At 45.7% G+C, this 22,468-nt stretch overlaps 1 protein-coding gene across 4 annotated transcripts in view; it reads left to right on the top strand.

Moving 5' to 3' along the window:
• The first annotated feature begins 3,061 nt into the window (after window positions 1–3,061).
• MAP3K4 (mitogen-activated protein kinase kinase kinase 4) overlaps window positions 3,062–22,468 on the top strand; it is a 152,232-nt gene continuing 132,825 nt past the window's right edge. For 3 of the 4 annotated variants that reach the window (XM_019549994.1, XM_019549992.1, XM_019549993.1), the window contains exon 1: window positions 3,063–3,264. In XM_019549994.1, coding sequence (XP_019405539.1) covers window positions 3,185–3,264 — 80 coding nt within the window. In that variant the 5' untranslated portion in view covers window positions 3,063–3,184. Of the gene's footprint in view, window positions 3,265–22,468 lie in introns of all 4 variants that reach the window. The other variant, XM_019549991.1, reaches the window with a different exon arrangement.

Below are 22,468 nucleotides of genomic sequence, written 5' to 3'. Positions count from 1 at the left end.
ACTTCAAAATGACAGTGTTCAATGAACTTTAAAGCATCCCTATTGCCATTTTGAACTGTGGGGATGCTGAATAATACACAAGATGCAGAAGCTGCTGAGGCTTGCTAATTAGCATGCTCCAGCAGACTTGATTCATCAAGTCTGCTCTGATACACTGTAATTACAGCACATTGGAGCAGCGTCCCGCATGTGTGCAGGCACCCTATGGTGCCACCCTGCCTTACCTTCTGCCTGACTTCTGAGTAACATAGCTAACCACCTTTCTGAAATCTTGAACAAAATGATGGCACCAAAGATGACCTTATTTGGGACTATGTTGCAGAAGGTGGTGATAATGAGAGTTGTTAAAGTGATGATGAGACAGGGAATGCAAGAGGTAAGACTATATTTGAGGGTGCAGTGTGTTTATTCATTGGCCATTAAATATATTTAAATTAATTTATGATAAGATGAATAGCAGATGACAGTTTGTTCTACATATTCATAGGGCTAGGGACAAAAGAACGAATTACACCAAGTTAAAAGGTGGAGGGACCTACTGCTCCATGGTAACTGTTTTTTGTCTGCTTCTATCTCACAGTAAGACAAAACTATGTTGGGACATTCCCTCCCCTCCACCCCCTTCATAAATTACTGTGGTTTAGTTTCCACATAACACAAAATAGGATTAAACATGACAAATAGTTATAACAGGACAGTTGACACATAGGAAGTCCCTCCCTTTTAACTCTAATTAATTCATAGTTTGTTAAGTCATTAATCTGTTCATAACTACAGGCTCAAATCATAAGTTAGACTTCATCTTTGATAGGTTTTACCTATGCTTGGAATTTAAAAAACAAACAAATATGTTTAGAATTATTTTGTTCATTAAAACATTTTCTTTGAGATGCAAACATTTCCCAGCACATATGGCATTACACTAGGGTTTAGAAACCAGCAGATTAAACTGATCAGTCTTTAACAAAGACAATGAATTATATTAGCAATATTTTCCATATTTTTTATTTTGAAAACTGATTCCAACATCATCCATAAAATGCATGCAAAAATATAAATTAGCACATACTAGTTAAGTAATTTAAATACAATATTAAAGAAGAAATTATCCTGGGATATTTCTGGCTGAGTGGACATAACGTATAAAGCATTTCACACAATGGTAAGGTTCTGCTGTAGGGACTGCCATGAGATGGAATCATAAATAGATTTTATACATATTTTACAAGGTTAGTTTTATGAAGGGACTGGGCATAAAACAGAACCTGGGTCTGATATGAACTTCTCCCTTTCCCCCCTTATCCTTCAGAATGTATATTTTATACAGCACATGGTTTATCCCAGTAAAAAGTAAAATCATAATTAAACATCTGATGGCACTTGTGTATACTGTGAGAGTTTTAATTTTGGTTTTCTAACCAAGTTACAGTCCAGGGAGTAGTGTTTTCTGTTCCTTACATGTTGTCTGTAGTTGCAGATGATTAATGTGGTTCTGCTTCCTTTCTTGTTATAAACTGCTGGATAATGAACACTGCCATGAACTTTAGAAGGACCAGAGCTCAACAATGAAAAATAAATAAAAAAGAAACAGAGCATGCCCTTCAAAAGGGGAAGAGCATGTTAGGGCATCTTACTATGGCTTCAGAAGTGAATTTGTCCTGCATTGGACTCCTGCCAAAGGTTGTCCCCAGTCAAATGTAAATTGAATAAGTACCTGGGAGAGTCAGAGACCAGACCTGATGTTAGCCATACTACTCCCTTGTGTGCTGTTGAGTAAAGAAATTGCTCTGCCTTAGTCCTAGACCTTTGATTGGAGTTTTCTAAGAATATCCATGCAGGAAATTAACAAAGAGTAACTAGAGTGCTCTCAGGTCTCATCCTGGCTTACTGCACATTAACTTCCCCGTGGAGCATGGGTAGGTGCAAAAGAGGGGTGAAGATAGTGAGGGGCATCATCCCACATAACACAAAGCAGATTTTTTTCCGTGGGTAAAACAAAACTAGAAGCGTTCGTAAAATACTGGGGCCCTAGGGCTGCATCATTCAATTTCCGATTGGAGCAAAGACCAATCTAACTTTACTGATATAAGTTAAAACCCCTCTTCAGGGTGGTGAACTAGGAGCTGCATTACCAGGAGCAGCGAAGGGAGAGCAGGCTTGCAGGGGGAAGTCTAGCTGGATCACTGGAACATCAAGGCCATTAAAAAGGACAGAGGGGCGATGAAGAGTTTAGAAGGGATCAGGTAGATTTTAATAATCGATGAAGTCAAGTGACTCTGTCAGCCCTGTCCGACTAGAAACGCTGCTGGCACTGCTGGGGGTGGTTGTTGGTTGTAGCCATGTTGCAGCGTTTCCAACTCCCATGATTTTTGGAGTTTTGAAGTCTACAATTTAGGAATGTGAAAACTCTTTCTTATACGCACACCCCCACCCTGGCGGCAGGGACCCATCTATCTATATATAGAGATATCTGTAGTAATATATAGATTTAGATCTAGATAGATACCTATATGTATGTATCTAAAAGAAAGAGCTAAAGTTTTCACATTCTTGAAACGTATATTTATATGTATGTTTACATGTATTTACATTTATTTTTATATTTATATATAGTTTATACACACACATACACATACGCACACAGATATATATACACACACGTTTATATTTGTATATTCATTTAGGTATACATTTATATATTTACGTATATTTTTATATATCTTGAGAGTTGGCAACACTGAGGTAGTCTAAGGACAGAGGCAAATCAGGTTTTTTGGGTAAATGCGGTCTCTTTTATTAGACAAACTAAATAGCTGGAAAAAGCTTTCAGACCCAAACACCCTTTGCCAGGCACAGGGAGACTCCTTAGCTTAGGTGGAGCAGGTCTGAAGCCGGGTGGGAGCGCAGCAGCCCCACCGAGGAGGCGCGAGCAAGCCGCGGCTTTCGGCTGGCGAGGTAGTGCTGCCGCCCTTTCAGCCCCGCCCCCTCCAGGCGTGAGCGCCAGTGGCGCGGCTGGTCCCTCGCTGCTCGCCGTAGCGATGCTCCCGGCTTCGCCGCTCGCCCGAACGGCTTCCAAGATGGCGGCGGCGCGGGCGGCTGCGGGCCAAGGGGTCCCCCCCGCCGGGTAGCGTCCGTCCCCCCATCCCCTCCCCCCGGGCCGCAGGCTCCCGCCGCTCGGGGCCGCATGAGGAGGGACGTCGCTGAGTTGCCGCCTCCCCCTGCTCCCGCCGTCGCCGCCATGGCGGAGCCGCCGCCGCCAGGGAGGTCAGTACGAGGCGCCCGGGCCGCTGCCGCCGCCACCTGCAGTGCCCTCCCACCCCGCCCCAGGGCGCAGCGTCTTGTCTCGCGGGCTGGAGCAGCCCGTGGGGCGAGTGGGCTGCTCTGCGGCGCAGAAGCTACCGCTCCGGGGGAGTGGGTCGGGGGCACTGCCGGCGGCCCCGCTCAGCTTGGCCCTGGGGTGCGGGACCCCTGCCTCGGCCTCCGAGCCCTGCCGCCACCTGCAAGGAGGTGTTGGGGCTTTATATATGCACTCATCTGCACACGCACATGCAGGCATGAGGACGTGCACACGCATATGGACATGCATGCGCGCACACATGCATGAGGATGTGCACACGCATATGGACATGCATGCATGCACACACATGTACACATGAATGCACGCATGCATGCACACACGCACATGCATTCTCGTGTGTATGTGTGTGTGTGTACACATAGGAGCTGCAAGAAGAAATAGAGTGTTGAGAAGCCAGGGAGCCCTCTGGCCCTTGTAGGCAGCCATGGGTCTTGGAAGGGCCTGCTTTCTGCCCCCTCCCCCCAGCTCCTAGCAACATTGCACTAGATAACTTTGGAGGGAGGCACTATTAGAAATGCTCCTACAAAGGCTGGCATTCTTCTGCTTCGAGAGCTGCTGTGGCTGCCTGAACGTGCTGAAGCACCCATGGAATTTTTTATTTTTTTTTTAAAACCCCATCTGCCCCCCTGACCCCCGCCAGGAAACGGGGATGCAAGGAACTTCCTGGGCTTCATGTTTCCAACTGGCTGGAGAATGGTTGCATAACTCCCCACTTGCTAATTCCTCAGCAATTATTCCTTCTTTTATAATAACAACATCCTGTTGATGCACTTGATTTCTCACCAGGAGGCATGCAGGAAGCAGTTTTTTTAAAACACTTCAGTGTGTCCAATTATTAGCGGAAAGGGAAGAATCAGGCATGCCATGTTCCAGGTGTAATGTAATACATCTAGGTGCTGTCTCTTTCCTGTTCATCCTAAAGTTGCTGTTTTATTACTGTTGCAAAGTGTGAAAAGGGAAGTGATGATTCAGCATATGTCTAGTTGGTACTGATGCTGTCTGGCTGAATGGTAACTGGTTTGGATTTGCTTCAGTGAATTTAAAAGTAAAATAATTTATTGGAAGAGAAGTCATAAACGTCTCCTGCCATTATTTTTTAAAGAGTGTAATCAAATGTAACTGGCTTTATGTTTATAAATACAAACAGGGCAAAGGCACTCATTTCTCCAAGTACTTTAACACAGTAATGCAGGTTAAAAACAAACAAACAAAAAATAAAACAAAACTGGTGTAACACTAGTACCCTACATCTACAGTCAAATTTAGTGTCTTTGCACAAAGTAGTTTAGTCTTCTGTATGAATGGAGTAGACCCAGGCATTTCCTGTTTAGGGCCACTTCTGACCTCTGCTGGATCCTGCTTATTAAATGACAGTTTATGCGAGTTGGATGTGGGTGTGGATAGCGTGGTGGCAACTGTACCCAACAAATGAAAATGAAGTACTTCAGTTTTTTCAGCGTGAATAGATGGGAGTAGGTGGGAAGGAGGTAGTCAAAACAATGAGATAGTCTTAGTTTGTGTGGGGTTGCTGTGTGTTCTCCACTGATTGATCTTGCTGCCTGCTGTGTACATTGACATCATTCTCTGTAGGGCAAAGTGATTTCTTTCCAAAAGTCTGTAGAGTACATGCTTCCACTTATTAAACAAAACAAGAGGAGACTACTCTGAGGTGTCAAAGAGAATTAAAATAGAGGTAAATGTTGCTGGTACACTTAGGCCAGTAATTTTCAATCAGGGTGCTGTGTCACCAGTGCCAGGAGATCCTTTGAAGGGTGATGGGGGAGGTGAGGAGATAAGTGCAGGTTTGGGCTTGTCCTTGCCTGGCCACTCCTTTGCTCCCTCCCCACCTCTCAACCTATGGGAGGAAGTGAGTACTGTAATAAATAGAGGCACACTGATACATTGGTCCAGATCGTATCCACACTGATAAAAGGGAAATTGACTTTGTTGGCAGTTGGCTTTTTTCGGTTGATGTGGCCAATAATGTTGCTGATAGATGTCGCATATGTGCACACAGCTGCAGCATGTACGCAGCCAGCCTGGCAGCTTGGAGAGCAGTATCTGGCAGGTAAGTTTGTGGGGGAGAAGGGGCAGGGGAGCAGATTGAAGCCACCATGATGAGGGAGGGAGTGGGGTTGGGGTGGGGCATGAGATGGAGGCATGGGGAGGGGGAGAGTTCCTGCTGGTGCGTGCCCCCTTTGCGGGGCACGTGCACCCCAACAACGGATCTGCTCACTGGGTGAGGGCGGGTTGCCGCTAAGGGCTGGGCCCTGGGCTGGGACAGCGCTCGATTCTTTTTGGCGGGAGGTTGAGCCCACCCTGTGCTTGGGGTGGGTGGTGTAGACCTTGGGAGAGGGGGCTATGAGATGGCTGTAGCCACCCCAAAATTTGCTGTAGCAAATCCTTCCCTCCCAGTGCTGCTGCCGCTTGGCCCGAGTGTAGCCCTGGCTCAACCCCCCCACCAGGAAGAGCCTGGTGCCCACAGCAGCAGCCTGCTCTTGCCCCACACAGATCCATGGGGCATACACCATGCTTGCCCCAGGATGCACACAGGAGCTGCCCCATTCCATTCCCCCCAGACGAGCTGCTTGCAGCTTCATCCTGCTTCCCTTCCTGGCTGGGCAGCACCTACCCCAGCCTCACTCCCTCCCTCACCAAAGGCGCCTTGATCTGCTTCCCTCTCCCTCAACCCTTCCCCCCAACAGACTTAGCAGCTGGATGCTGCTCTCTGCATATTGGCAATCGATTGGTATTGGCCAGTATAGCCCAGTATTGACCATTGGTATCAGACCAAAAAGTCTTTATTGGTGCACCCATAGTAGTAAATTAGTTTTTGAAGTGGAGTGCTGCTCAATTCACAAAAGTTGTGGTGTGGTCAAGAAATCAGTGATCTAGACCACGGGTAGGTAACCCCAGGCACATGTTCTGGAGCATGGCATGTGGAACCATTTTGCTTGGTATCGTCATAGTAGGTCCTGGTTCTGGGCAGGTCCCTGCTGCTGGCTATGGAGCCTGGTCTGCTTGTAGCAGGTGGTAGGGAGGCTGCAAGCCCTGCTGCAACCAGCCCAGGCTGTATGGCTGCTGGCAGGAGCCTGCCCAGAACCTGGGTTGCTTGGGGCAGGAAGCTGCGAGGCTGCAAGCGGCTGGACCAGCATCTGGAGCCCCAGCCTGGCTTGTTCCTGGTTGTGGCTGCACATGCACCTTGGAGAGCATGATGGGGGAAGGGCTCCTGTGCCCCTCGTAGCTCCCTTGCCACTGCCTGTAGCAAGTCAACATCTTTTAAGTTGAGGCTGTAGGGTTTTTTGGCACTCAGCCCAAAAACATTGCTGACCCCTGATCTAGACCCTCAATCTTGCAATTGGATCTGTATGCCATCAGTCCTGTTGAAGTCACTGGGGCTTTTTGCGCAGATCAGACAGGGGCCTTTGATCTTCAAAACAAGATGTTTGAATCAGTTCTACCTATCATTTGTGCACTCAATTTTGTGTTTTTGTGTTTAATTTTGAGAAGTTTGTCACCAATATTTGAATGCTATTTGATGGCATATGAGAGAGAAATTGTCAACAAGGAACATTTCTATCCTTAGAACATCACCCTTTCCTCTTAGTTACAGCTGGTCCTTCCAGTCAGTGTTGCAGCATGTAGGTAGGATGGGGAGCTTTGCACTTTGTTGCATATACTATTCTGTTTGGGGGATAAACAGTAAACTCAGTGAGGCTTCAGTCAGTCTTGCATTTTTTTCATAAGTAATACAATTTACCCTTGGAAAATAAAAGTTGATTCTGGTGTTCTGTCATTTGTAAATCATTATATTGCTTTAGCCAGTTTCTGAATTTTAGTGCAAGACTAAGTGGTATGTTTGTTGGCCCTACTGTGATTTTTGCACTGTGTACTTATTTTTTCCCTGAATCATAAAAGATCGGTAAATGCACAAGATATCCAAAACATTTGATTGAGAATCCTTCCCCAAAAACATACAGTATCTCCCGACTCTTTATTTTCTTTCCTGAAAAAACACCACTGTCTCAGAGTAATGGCTCTGAGCCAAGGAGCTATCCTGCGTCTTGGGCAAGATGAACTGAATGTTGTGCAGACTGGAATGCTGAAAGACAGCAATGAAACTGTGCTTTTAGAAGGTTTTTGGAATGAGGTTGTTTAAAAACAGCAGTCAATGAAATATTTTTGTACTGGAGTTCTAAATACAAAAGTTGTGTTAGCTTATGTGGTTTAAAAGCAGGCAGCTGCTTGATGTTTTTTGATTGTGGTAGAAGTATTACACTTTTAGGTACCAACTTTCAGTTGTGCCCAAGAATCTTCTGGTTTAACATCCAGAGCAGAGGGGAAAAGTGGCCTTGAGCTCCCTGCATTCCTTCTCTGGGGTCCAGTTTTGTCCCTGGCAAAGGGGAGAGCAGCCTCAAGGCAGTTGTGACATGGTTATTTGTAGCCTTCACTTTCTGCTTGTACAGATCTGGGGGCATGGATAAGGGAAAAGGAATACAAGTTAGCATAGTGCACAGCGTGGAGAGTACTTTGTGCTGGAAGACTTTTTGACAGGTTGGCCATTGAGATTTAATGGCAGCATAGGGTTCTTAGTATGGTGGAGCATCTATTTCTGGGACAAGCCTGAGGTCATTTAATTAGTTGAATTCACATATTTATATTGCTAAACTGCATTTGTGGGAACAATGAAAAAAATAAAAATGAACAGGCTGTTAGCCCATATATTAAAACAAAAGTTCAACCTAAGTTTCCAGAGCTTGGTCCTTTTTATTTCCATGAATATAAACTCCACATTTTTTTGCCACAGTCTTTTGTTTACACCTCCCCATCCCCATCTGAGATGTCTTTAGCAACAAAGATTAGTCTGTCCTGCTTTCTGGCTTTGCTTGTTTTCAAGTTCATTAGTTAGTACTTTCTGTGTCAAGGTTGGTTTTATTGGCAGTGTTGGTCCTTGTGGAAAGCAAACCATATCAGTGTGAAAAAGATTCACTGAAGTTATGATTAAAAGGTTAGGAATATGCCACTAATTTTTAATCCATTGAGCAAGTTGTTTTTATTGATTGTGGTCTGTATAGCACTTTCAAGTGTCATGAAAACTGGGTATTTTTAAAGAAATTGCAAATGAAGCTATATGTATTTTACATGCAAATGCAAACATATACATTCATAACTACTTTAAAAATAGTACGTATAAAAATCCTTTTTCTTGAATATTTAATTTGATAGCTTCTAGCTCGGGGTGAACAGTTATTTGGGCTGGAAGGCTGCTTAAGGTGTTTTGGTGAACTGCCAGAGTTGGGGTGGGAGTGGGGAGAGGGGCTGCTGACCTGATCTGGTGCAGTGGGGCAATTGATCCTGCTGGGCCTTGGGCCCCTCCATCCCGCACCACCTTCTGTGGATAGCAGACTGAGCAGGCAGGGTATCCATGGAGACTGGCCTGGGACTCCCAAGGGCAGGGAACACTTTGCTGGGCAGGTGGGCAGGGTGCAGTGTTCAGGAGTGGAACAGGCGGGCAGGGCCAGGATTGTAGAGCAGTGACAGTGTGGGGCCAGGCCCCTGGGTCAGAGCTGTGATCCTGTCCCTGTGATGAGCGCTGGTTCCACAGGCAGGGATGTGCAGGGAGTGGATCACAGCTCTGTCCCAGGGCCCGGCCCTGCGCTGTTACTGTCTCGCAGTCCTGGTCCTGGTCCTGCCCACTCGCAGTCCCATCCCATTCACTCAGGCAGGGTCTCCATGGAGCTTAGCTGCCTATGTGCTCTGTCCAGTGGCCCGGGCAGTGGGTGCAAGGTGGATGGGACAAGGTGCCCAGGTAGCGGGGCCGGGTCTGGTGGCAATGGTGACGGGAGATGCTGGCAGTGGCAGCAGGGCAGTGAGCTGCTGCTGCAGGGGCTGCCAGGAAGCTGAGTTTGGCTGCCATGCCACTCCTGCCCCGCTGTATACCTGGGGTGCTGGAACTTGCCACACATGCCACAACCTGGGCTGCCCTCTGTGCCTGGGCTGGGTGGGACCAAGGGACCCTCCATGGGTTAGATAGAATCCCTTGGCAGGCCGAATCCAGCACGCAGGGCATATTTTGCCCACTCCTGTTCTAGCTGCATACACTATGGTAGAACAGAGGTGTTAGAGATCTGACCTGCGAAGCCATATCATCTAGTCTGGTTCTGGCCCTGCATCTGGAGTGGATCCATATGCCACACAAAGCACACAACAGACTGGCCCTACATGCAGGCAGCATACACTCTGGGACCCTGCATGGGACCAGTTTAGGACCCTCCCCCATATTCCAGTTTCAGGGTGCTGTGTACAGTGTGGGCCCTGGAATGGGCGTTGTATGTGGTGCAGCTCCAGACCAGCCAGAGCAGATGCTAGATCCGGCGTGCAGAGTGAGTCTGTGGGTTCTCAGTGTGCTGGATCTAGTGCCTACTCCTAGCTGGTCTGAGACTGCACTGCATATAACATTCATTCCAGCTGGTCTGGGACCTGTGCTGCATATGGCCTCTGTGCTGCATATGGCTGGGGCGGTTGCTGCATGAGGTATACCTGGTATGGTGGGGGTGGGGGATTTGTCCACGGGTCTGATCCAGCCCCAGTGCTGTGGTGCCAAATGAGTTTGACATCCCTGTTGTGACAGAAGGCCTAGGTAGCTCAGCTTCCTTCTCCAGCTTTGTCGCTTAACTTATATTGAATGCAGACATGGTATTTTTAATGATAAGTGCATCTGCAGGCCAACTGGCATCCAGCGATTTTTCTCCATAAACCTTTTTAGTTGCTTTAGTTATCTCTGATTTTATGTTTGCTTTGTTTAGTATATAAGCTGCCAGCTAAATATTTTCAACAGTAAGCATAGAGACAAACCATGGTTTAGTTTTTGAATAACAGTGAAAGTTAGCTTTGGTATTCTGTATGCAGGCTTTGAAGACGTTACCAGAAAACGTTACCCAGACACCTTCTACTTAGCAGTCTGTTAGAAAGACGTGGGTGATTGAGTCAGTGAAATCTAAGGACCTGATGTGATACCCTGAAGATGAGAAGCCCAGCCTCCCTTCAGTGGCAAGCTGCCAGGAGAGGTGTTTAGGTTGGGGTGTTTCCCAGGATGCTATACTCTTAATAATTCTTTATGTCTAATAAACTTCCAACTTCCAAACTTCCCCTACCAATCTAAGGACCTGATGTGATACCCTGATGATGAGAAGCCCAATTGTTGGTGCACTAATGTTAGGTTGCTCCTAAGTGGTTGTTTGCTGTTATAGGGAGTTTCATCTGAATTTCATCTGAATATATGGTAGGGGAAATGTTTTGGTTAAACAGCGGTTCTTCTTATTGGATGTTGCTACAAAGGGTTTTGACAGTGTTAGAATTTTATGACTTCTGCCAAACCTGGTGGGTCTCCAGTTATTACTTTATTCTGCCTTTTGCAAGCAGTCAAGAGACTCTGTGTCAATCTACTGCTTTCTTCCTTGGTTTTTTTGGGAGGGTCCTCTTGCTCGTAATTCATAATAATATTTGCCTTCTGTGTTTCTTATACCTTTTCCATAAAATGCCAAAGCAAAATTGACTTCATCTTTGTCAGCTCTGCTATACTTTCCTTCTGTTCGTCTTTCCTTCTTTTATTGAAGCATGAAAGTGGATACTGTCTTGTCCCTTTCGTTTTGCTGCTTCTTAGAGCAGGGCACCGGTTCTGTGCTGGCCAACCACATCCTTCTAGAACAGCAGGGAGCAGCCTTTTTTTCAGAAGTGCCACAAATTATCCTTCTACCCTCCCTGAGTGCCACTTTGAGCCTCTTCCTCTGCCTGATTATCTGCTTTGCTTTTGGTTCCCTGTCCTGTGTCCTTGCTTAAGCTGCTGTTCTGCTTTCTGCCTTGTGCTCCCTGCTTGATCTGCTGTTCTGCAATCTGGTTCTTCCCCTGTCTATCACTGCTGCCTGTTTCTTCCCAAACCTTTTGTGTGATTCCCATGCCACTTGTGACATGTGTTGCCAGTTGGCCACTGTTCTAGAAAGCATTGTTCCTTGCAGACCCAGACAGGACAGGAAGTCTGATGGCGCTGGATTTATTTCCTCACAAGACCCAAATGAGATGTCTCATTAAGACAAGGATGCTTAAACTGACTTGTCAAAGAATGGAAACCCAAACCAAAGCTGACAGTAGATTTTATATAGTAGAACTGAGTTGATGTCATAGATATGACGGTCCAGGAAATGTATGAGAGGCAGTGATTTTTGTGGTGTCTTTTATTGGACAAGCTATATAGTTGGGTATGCTGTTGGATAAGCTTTTGAGCCCAAAGGTTTGTTCAAGGAGTTTGCTGATATTTTGTTGATAGTGAGAATACCTCAGATTGGGAGATTTATAATATTAGAATATGTCAAAGCCTTAGTCTGTCTGTCCGTCCATAAAGCTTTATTCATGCTCTGATTGGCAAACAGCCAATCAGAGTGCAGATAAGTGTTCAAACAAGAGGTGGTGGCGTGGTGGAGTGCACAATGGTGGGGGCAGAGGGGACATATTGGCTTCACCCCCAGCTCCCTGCAGGTAGCGATGATGGAGCAGAGGGTGGGGAGAGGCCACCAGAGCTGGCCTTACCCCCCACCTTATTCCTTAGAGATGATGGTGCTGGTGGCGCAGGGGGAGCGGGGTCAGGATGCCATTGAGGGGGGTGGTGAGGCCACCAGTGCTGGCCTCAGCCCACCCCTGCCCCCTCTTGTTATCGCTGCCTGTAGGGCATGATGTGGGATGACACGGGGAGGGGAGGAGTGGGCCTGGGTCCAATGTGGGGGGGGGAGGGGAGGAGGGGGACTGAGCCCAGCAGCCTGCCGTGGCAGTGAGGAAGGAGCCCCCCCCCGGACACAGGAGCAGTGAGGGGAGGGGGAGGAGCGGGCGTCTTTCCCCGCCCCGGCCTCGGGCCCGCTGTTGCCCCACTGTTGGTCCCAGTCCTCCCCTGCATTGGGCCTGGGCCTGGACCCGGGCCCACTCCTCCCCTCCCTCTACTGCTGTGGTGGGGAAGGGGGGGGTGGGCCTGGACCCCAAGCAGCAGGAGGGAAAGGGGGAGCATGCCCAGATGGGAGGGGGCACAGGGCTCCGTCCCCAAATGCTCCCCCCCACCCCCGTTATTCTTGATGGGCAGCTGGCTAGTATATTGAAAAGAGCACAAATGTAAAACTTGTCTCCTTACCTCCTAACTTGCTTCTTTAGGACTTTTACAGTGCACTTCTAATGTGATGACCTCAGGCCTTGTACCAAAATGTCAGTGCTGAAAACAGCACATTGGGGACTGTTTAGAGCAGGGGCAGGCAATGATTTTGGGCAGAGGGCTGCTTACTGAGTTTCGGCAAGCCATTGAGGGCTGCATGACAGGCAACCCAGGGCAGATTAATATTAATTTTCTAAATTTTTTAGGGTCCCCATGGGCCGGATAGAATGGCCTGGTGGGCTGCATCTGGTCCCTGGGCTGCATTTTGCCCACCCCTGGTTTAGAGCCAGTCAGTACCTCATTAAGGCAGTAGTTACTTTTTCCAAGTAGCTTTTGGGCTGGAAGAGCCCTCATGAGTCAGTACCTCATTAAGGCAGTAGTTACTTTTTCCAAGTAGCTTTGGGCTGGAAGAGCCAGGATTCTCATTTGATCACAAAGACTTGTAGGGTAAGCCTTTATGGTGCAAAGTAACCCTGTGCAGAGAGATAGCTCAGATACCAGTAGCTATATAATTGGTGTAGTGTTGCTTGTGGGTCAGTTGGCTCTGAAGAGAGGCAGGGCAAACTAGTATGATGCTGCATCCAGGCTGATATGGCTATACTGCATCTAGTTCTGGAGGTAATGCATGCAGAGAATCATGTATGTCTGCTTGGGACTGCCCTGTGCTGTGTAGACTGTGGTATGTGAGCCAGTATATTCCCAGATGGCCTGGGGTCTTTGTGCAGAGCACTGCATTGTGTTATACTGGCATACCCAGAGTCCATTTATTTCTATAAATTAAGAGGCCCTGTACCCACAGACCAAAGAGTTGAGAACAGTGTAAATCTGTGTCATTGTAGGTTAATCTTTGCCCTGTTGGCTTCCACATTGTCACTTCTTTTCCACTGCCCGTAAGCATCACTGATGTTTGAAATAGCCAGTGTCTTTGCTGGGGAAGCAATCTTCAGACATTCGGTAGTTAATAGTCCAGGATATTTCCATTTTACCCACCTACCACACAGAATCAAACTTCTTTTCCCCCTTAGCAAACTGAGAGAGAAAGTAATCTGGAGTTCTAGTGTTCTGAACTCTAACTGCTGCCACCACAGCTAAGCTCTTGACTTGTTACCCCTTATTCTGCTCAGTTACTCCAAAGACCTTGTTAATCTGACTTGGTTAACAAATTCTTGCTTTATTACTTACCTACTTTTCACCTACAAGTGGCTTCTTTACATTTTCCAGCACAGGACAGCCCAAGTTCAGATCCCAGTTTAGTTTTTCTTTTTAGAAGCCTCTGAGTCCTGTATCTTCTGGATTTCATTAACACCTTCCTGCTCTTCTTGATGGACTTGTTTCTAGTGTATAGTGTCCTTTTTGGTACCTTAAGTATGGCTCCGAGTAACCCATCTCTGGATGGCAAACCACAAATCTCTCCTGTGATGGTCTGCACCTAGTTGTAGGCATATGAACAAACATTTTAAGGTGGCTGGTAACAGCCCAATAGGCCTCTACAGAGCCCTCAAATACTTAAAAAAAACCCATTGTATGTAAAATGTCATTAGCTTTCCACATGGCCAGAAGACCAAGATCAAGCTCTTCTGATGAATCACAGATGTACGTTCTCATTTTCCTGTACATCTCTATAGCATTCTGTGCTGCTGGCCATGAGATACTGGTGTCATGGCATAATTGGTTTTTGGAGGGGAACCCCCAAACAGTAATGGTAAGAGTTTGTATTTTTACTGCAAGTGACAGGTACAGTAGTGTCTTATGAGGATTAATCCTCTCTTGGCTCTTATTCAATATTTGCATGCAACCCCAAGGTAAGCTGGTCAGAGGGCATGGAGTCAAGTGCCGGCAGGATGCAGATGACATACAAATCTGCCTGCCCTGGTTACATGAGTATGTGTAACAGGCTGTGCCTTCAGGGATGGCTGTAGCACCCCTTAGGTGTTACACAGTACCCACTCTCCTAATCCTGCTTCCCCAATCTGATCTTACATTTTCACCTGCCACGTCTTGATGTCAAAGTTAATATATTTGGGAGGCTACTTTCAGAGAACCGTGGTTTAGCTTTTGGAGCCTTGCCCAGCCTTGCTCATCAACATTAAGTTGCTAGTCAGCTCATCCTCACACCTTAACTTGAACAAGGCTGGCACATACCCCTTCAGGTCCTTGCACTCACGTATGCCAGTCAGGCTGCCTGCCTCTCTTGCTCTTGCCTGCTGCCAACAAGCTGCTCTTTGGAGCACATGCTCTGCTTCTAGGCTCTTCTCTGGGTAATAGTCTCTGTCTCAGTGCTCCAGGCCACATCCTGTGCTGTACTTGCCAGGCTCCTAGCCTGACATCAAGATGCTAGCATGAGTCACTGGAATCCCTCTCCCATGTCCCCAGCCTCACCTCACTGTGCTGGGGCTTTGGAACCAACCACAAACTGTAGGGTGCTTCACTAGCACCCTCCCTTGAGCAGTCCTTGGTCTTTTCCCCTTAAGTCTCCCCAAACCTTGTGGCCTAACACAAACTAGAAACAAATAGAACATGTAATTTATCTCCCTGAATACTGCTGCTGTTGTAAGCATCTGAGCCTTGGGTCCCTGGTTTAGGCTTATATGGCCCTTTCTCTTCCCCCTTCTGCTCACCTGACAGGGCCTTTGCCCTGCCCATCCCATTTACCTGGCTGTTAATAAGGCCCAGGTACTGCTAACTCACTAGTCAGCAATCCAGTCTTCTACTGCCTGCAATATGTAGGCTAGGTCCTGCAGCCTATTTAGCTGTGCCACTTATACCTGCTGCCTTTTGCAGCTAGTCTCCTTGCACGGAGCCCTTGCTTTGCTAATATAACATGGTGGTAGTCTACTTTCTGCTACCCTCTTATTTTCCTTCAAGTAACAGAGGAGTCTCTTGTTACATTTTGACAACTGCTTTCACCAGAATGGACTTGGTGCTAGGATGATATCAGTGCATGAATCAGTTTTGATCCAAGTGAGACAGACTGTATAGTGAGTAGAGGAGAGCATTCTGGAGAGCTTGCAGACAAAGGATATTGGTCTTTTAAGTACAGATCCACAAGATATCATTCAGTTTGCAGGTTTGGATTGTACCTTGATTCTTCACTGATACTAAACTATTATATAGCAGCACTTTGAGGCTTTCTACCATCTCTTTCCTCTAAGGCGCTGGTGTCCATGGTTTTGGCACTGTGGTCCAGTTGAATTGTGTGGGACTGGTTTGCAGGTCAGATTGGGCTCTGGGCTGACTGATTGGGATCAGGCTCTGGGGGCCCCTTGCCACCTCCTCCTGGCCATTGTGCACCAGGATTAAGCCCTGTGTGCTTCATCTAGTGTGCAGGGCCATGACCTGCAGGGCTCCCCACAGATCCATGGGCTGGATGACATGGTGCTGGGGGATGTATCTGGCCCACAGGCTGTGAGGTGCAGCATCCCTGATAAAAGAGATTTTAGCCTCTCCTGGTGATCTGACTTCAGTAATGTATGGTTTTTTTTTTCCACCTCTTGGACAGACTCCAGTTACGTAGTAATATAACATACCCAGGTGTGAAAATGTCCACTTAGAAAACCCAAATGAGATGCCTTCTCTGCTGTTTTAGCTTTCCATGAATGGAGGGATCAAATTGCAGATCTGAGGCCCAGACCTATAAAGGTGTTTAGGCATCTGGATTAAAATTGATTTCATGGGCTGTGTACTGAAGGAGGATTTGTATAATCTGTTTTATTGTTGCGCAGGATGGAAGATATGGAGTGAGTGAGGCAAGGGATTGCAGGAAGAGAGAGGCTGGTTTTATGTTTGAGAGTCATACCAGGTGGCATTCAACTGAATTACATCTCTGCCTCTGAGTTTTAGTGTGGTGTTAGGCCATTTATTTAAACCAAGCTTTTCACAGGTGGTTTCTGCCTGTTTTTTCCTGGTTTTCTAAGTTCCTACTTTGGAATTTGGGGCTCTGCCTTAAATACATAGGATCCTAGTCTGTCTATTAGGATCATACTTAGAATCTTGTTTCACTCTGCTTTTGAAAAAACCCCCAGTATGTCTACTTTTGTTATCCTTAAGTGCCTAAGTCACAAAAAGCAGTGATGAGGTGGCTCCACCTATACTTTTTGTCTGATAGCTTAGTGGTTTGGGCACTTTACTGGGAAGTGGGAGATGTGGGGTCAGACTCCCTCTGCTGTTTGAGGCCTAGGACCCAGCTCTCTCTTCCTTGGCAAGTGCCTTAGTCACTGGGCTGTTGGACAGAAATTGACTGGCCTGTCTTCCTCTTCTTCCTCCTTTGTGCTGGTTCAGGTTAGGTTGCTGACTCTTTGAATTCTGGGATGATGTAGGCCCACAATGGGCAACTGTGAGCCTGGTGCCAGTCCAATGGTTCACACCGCTTCCATTCCTGTATCTATAATTTTTATATCTCTGTTCAGTGCACTTGTGTACTGGCTGCCCTTATGGCTAGGGATGTACTGAATTTGCAGGTGCGTGATTTTTGTGGGAACTGTGAAATTGGGTGAACTCCATGAAAATGGTGGGTTTTACAGAAAACAACAGGCTCTGAGGTTTTGACAGGCTTGCTGCAAAAAAATAAATAAATAAAGGGTTTTGGGGGCAACGAGGCAGGGCTGCTCATAGGTGGAGGTGGGGAGGCTGACGGCATCTGCATCTGGGCTGGCTGTGGGAGGCAGCAGGAAGACTGCAACTGGCTGCACTGGGGTCCACAGAGCCCTGGCCTAGCTTGTTGCATACATGCACCAGCTGCTGGCGAAGAGCCGTGCTGAAGCTCTGCTGACTTGTTGGAGCATGGGGGGCAGACTTGGCTTGCGACAGCTCACCAAAACTCCCTAAGTGGCCCTCAGGCCCAAATAATTCCCACCTCTGAGGTAAATGCTCTCCTCCCTGCATCTGGCACCCTACCTCAGCTGGTCCTGTAGGGACTGCCACTGCTGCTGTTGCCTCCCTGTGCCTTTCTAAACCCCCAGACAGCCCCTGTGCTGCTCCCCCTCCCCCGTGCTCACAGCAGCATGCATTTACTGCAAGTGGGTGGGCGAATGCAGACAGAACTGCATTTTTCAACCTGGCTCATCCCTTCCACTCTTCCTATACACCTGCAGCTGGCAGGAGGGGCCACAGTGGCGGCTGTTTGCCTGTAGGATTAGGGTCAGCAGTGGGGGTTGCCCCTGCCTCCTGAGGCATAGACCTGGGGTTGGGAGGGGGAGGACAGTGGAAAGAGCAGGGCACAGCAAAGTGAGATCCTGTCCCTACCACCCTTAAATGGTACCCATGGTAGATCAGTGACTCAACTCCTCTTTTTTTATCCTCAAGATCCCTCCCCCACCATCTTCTCTGAATTTAGATTTATCTCACTGATTTTCACCTGGGCTGCTGCCAAACTGAGAAAAGTTATGGAGGGTGCCTTGCGGCTAAAAAGGATGAGAACCATTATATAGAGACTAATCCTTTGCTTAAAGAAAGATGTATTTGGTGTCTTTTTTTTTAAACAGTACTTATCATCACTGGTACAATGTCCTGTAACAGGAGAATGTAATATGTTATATGTTTGGAAATATATATGCCCCTTATTGGGTATCAGGGTGTGTGTGATGCCAGTTTTAATCCGGAAGAGAAGTGTCCCCTAAGTATCAACAGGTTGGGAAGCACTGGTTTGAGGCCTGTGTGAAGTACAACTATTTGCTCTGCTTTTGCTGCAGCTTCAGCTAAGGATCCATTTGTGGCTCACCAGCTGCTGCTTCTGTACTTTGTCAGAGGCTGCCTTGCAGCTGGCAAACCAATAAAACCAACCCAAAGTTGAGAATTAATATAATCCAATATGGAGAAATTAGTTAACATTTTTCCAGCTCCAGTTTTGCTAATAACAAAGAACTGGGAGTTCTGGTGTCTCTGGCATTTTTTTGTTTTTTTTGTTTTTTCCCCCCCTGAGAACAGAACATGAAGAGCTGCCAAAAAAGTTAAAGGTCTGTATTATTTGTACTTCTTTCTAGCTAGTGTCTCAGAATAAAAAATTCTGGGACAAAGCAGTTAAATAGGCCTCAGCAGCTTTTAGTTCTCTCAAGGGCAAATTGGCTTTTTTTTGTGTGTTTTGTCCCTGCTCTGGTTTTTGATGTTGAACAGATTTTTTACTTCAAGCTAGGAGATACTCAAACACACTTCCATGGACTGATCAAACTTCTATTGACTATAAATAGTGATAACCATGTGCTTTGAGGGCTTTAGGGAAAGCTTGGCATAAATGTCCGAATATCAGAAGCTATGAAATAGCCTGGTGGGTCACTTAGGTCTTGGGAAACAGAAGACAGTATTTTTCTTTCTTTATTTTTTTAATTGAATATAATATTCACATGTAGCCCAAGATGTTTTGAATCAGTAGGGCTGTGAGAAGTTTTAACAGGGAAAGGAACTGATTGCAATTGGAGAAATATATGTAAGACATACTATAAACAGGAACAATAGCTGCAGTGTTTTCCTGTTTGGAATGGCCCTCTTGATTTTATCAAAAGTTTTGAGTAGGTGAGAACTATGTTCCTCTTTTTTCTAGCTGCCAAGAAAATTCCATTAATGAGAATATACTTGGCTTTAAGTCCCAGTTTAGAGGTGAAGATATTGATCTGTGTTTCCATGTGGCTTTTTACAGGAAAAAAAAAGTTTTCCTTTTTGCAGAAAGTTTTGTTGGGAGCCCCCAAAGGCTCTTGGGTCTTGCGGCATGATTGGTTCATCTCTCTTAGGCAGCGTCTGCTCTGGGGATTTGCAGCTCTCATGCTGCAAACAGATGTCGACTTTGTGTCGCCGTAAGAATTTTCATGGTGGCACAAAAGCTGAGCGCACAGATGTCATAGCTCTTTGTTGCGCCACAAGTGCTTAAATTTTGTGGCGGTGAACCTAGTAACAATTTGTGCTGTCTTTTTGCAGCTGACATCTGTTCACTTGTGGCTGGAGAGAGCAGGCAGCTAGTGACACGCCTTGTCCAACTGCCCCTTTGCTTGTAGATTCCCCCAGCACTTGTCTGCAAAGCACAGAGGGGAGAACTCCCATAGGGGTCCTCCAATGCCTACAGGCTAGGTGCAAGGGAATCCTTCTGCAGGGGATTTAAACACAGAGGGGGGCATCCCCTTCTCTGAACTTGTACCCTGTACCTGGAATACAGCAGCATGAGAGGCACGCCCAGTCCCAGCATGCCTTCTCTGCTGTGGAGCTGGGTCAGAGTACCCTGCGGAAGCGGTGGGGAGGAATAAGACTGGACAGACACATCTATGGGTGTAGTCCCCTCAGGGCTTGCAGATGCATGTTGAGAGAAGCTTTATTTGCATTACATTTATTTGGTGCAGCTACACCAGGGTTTGGTCTCAAGGAGCTATAATCAAATCTCTAGTGTAGACTAGGCATAATATAGCAAAGACGGAATTTAACATTTTGCTGTGGTTTGCTACTGTCACAGTGTGCCAAGGAAAATTTTAATCATTCTGTAACAATTTTTTTACTGGAGATCTTTGTTTACAGCCTCCATCTTAATTCCTTCCTTTGTGTATGAATGAATTTTCAGTAATTGAATATGGTTAGTCATTTAAAAAAAATAAAGCCAGGGTTCTGCCTGAACACTTTGTTTGCTGCTGTTACAGATGTTTCCCCCAAGTTACTTTGTGCCTTTTTAGAACTTGTGAATGATAATTTTTTCTTCCTATATCAGTTTTTCAAAGTTTTTGTAGTATCTTTACTTAAGTACTGCCAGCACTTACTTTAGTTTTTAATATAGTATTATAAAAATTCTTCTTAAACTTCAGAGTAAAGCATAAATTCTGCAAATTAACACACAAATCCTTCATTTTGGGGCATTTTCAGTTTGTTCCCTTTCCAGTATCCTCACTGTTTGGATAAAAAATGTTATTATTTCTATTTTAAGTAACAGTTCAGTAGAAACTGGTTCCTTCCCTTCATGAAGTCATTGTTGGGAGTTCATTTACTAGGCCGAGGGACTTGATTCCTTCAAAAGCTTAATTTAAAATAAATTTAATATGCTTAATTTAAAATAAGCAAATACAGGTCCAGTTGTTCAGAATTCTTCAGTTGATTGTTGCTGATATTTCTTCTTCGAAACAGTGATTGAGAAATGTTCACAAAATCAAAACGATAAGATTTGAATTTTTTTCCTGAGAATATTTTAAGTGATAAAATTAAGACGAGGGAGGATTTATTTTGGTATTATCTTTACATTCTCATGCTGCTGCTGCTGCTTTCAGCAAGTGGAAGTACAGAATAGTAGCTTATACAGTTTGATAAATGTTTTTTTCCCCTTCATTTGTCTCCCTGATTTTGTTATTTAGATACTTTATGTAGTTCATTCAGAATATTTGTCCTGTTTTGTTCTTTTGATATTCATTGCTGTAATTTCTATAGCTGTCTTTGCTCATTAGCATAGTAGATATGGTGGAATTTAGGATTGGAATTTTTTTGTTCAAACTTCTTTTTCAAAACTAGTTGCCTTTATCTTGCTTTCCAAAGCGCTCTTTTGCTAGGATTCAAGAGAAGAAAAATCCTACGTTGCTGCTGAATATTTTAGATGAAATAGGAACATTTTCAGATGTGCAGTATTTGAACATGAATTCAAATCTGAACCCCTAGTTCTATGGAATGCTCTGTTCATTTTGTTTCAATGCATGTGTCAGGGTGGACTGATCTAAACAGTGGTGCTCAGCCTGTTTCCCTGGCAGTCCAGATAGGCAGTGCCCAGTCTGTCTACGGGCTGGATCCAGCTAGTGGTCCTGACCTGGCAACTGGGGTGGGCATGGCGGGCAATCTGGGCACGTAGAAGAGTGCGGGGGAGAAGCCTGGCTCCAACCCAGTCCTGCAGGGGAAGGGGGGCATTGCCCGGTGTGGGGAGGAAATGGCACATAACTTGCCTCTAACCTAGCCCCACAGGGAAAGGTGGTGTAGTTCAGTGGGAAGGAAGGGGAATGGACTGGCCCCAGTCTTGCCCCATGGCTCAACCCTGATCCAGATACAGGGGGAACAAGAGTGTGGCCCAGCTCTAACCTGGGTGTGCTGGAGAGAAGTGGGGCTTGCTCAGCCCCAATCCAGATGTAGGTGGAAGGGGTACATATGCCTTGGTCCCAACTGGCCTTACAGGACTTGGGGTTTGGGAATTTGGCAGGGGAGGGGGTGGTTGAATTAAGGGCCACCGTTCCTCCACTGCCAAATTTTCCAGCCTGCAGGGAGTGCTGAAGGCCAGATATGATGGCTCCACGGGCCATATTTGTTCTGCAGACTGGAGGTTGAGCGCCTCTCACTTAAAGTAAGTTGATTTAAATCACTGATTTATTTTCATTTTTTAATACATTTTTATTTGTTGATATAAATAAATTGCAACTAAATATTGTTTTTACAGTAGATTTGGTACATTTCCTAAGTTATACAAACTATATCTATCTATCTACACTGGATTGTCAAAAATTCTACATTAGGTCGGTGGATAATATAAAATAGTGAAATATTTTGCTCATCTTTGTGTCAAGCTGTATTAAAATGGAAACTTGAATTTAATTAAAAACACACAAACCCAGCATTTCAAATTTATTAAACAAAAGGTTAATTTTTTGGACATGGAAACTTGTTTTTAATATCAAAGCAGTTGTAAACATGCACTAATTAATTTAGTAAATACTAGTATTAATTGTTATAATATTAGAAACATGAACGTTGGTTATTCAATTAAAGCAATTAGTACAGGTCACTCTGGGGGAAACTTCCTAAAATGTCAAAAGTCATTTGAGCTTAAGTTTCTGCTTGCCTAATTATCTTCAAAATGAGACTATCCTTTTTACTTAGGCTGTTTTGAAAATGTTTACCCCTTTTCAAGTTTTTAAAACTCTCAAATCTCATCCCCCTCCTCCTTTTTATTCATAGACTGAAAGAGAAAAACAAGTTTCCTGCTT

Source organism: Crocodylus porosus, unplaced genomic scaffold, assembly GCF_001723895.1.
Source record: "Crocodylus porosus isolate Cpor-Errol unplaced genomic scaffold, CroPor_comp1, whole genome shotgun sequence".
Taxonomy (NCBI): Eukaryota; Metazoa; Chordata; order Crocodylia; family Crocodylidae; genus Crocodylus; species Crocodylus porosus.
This window is presented reverse-complemented; position numbering and strand designations above follow the sequence as displayed.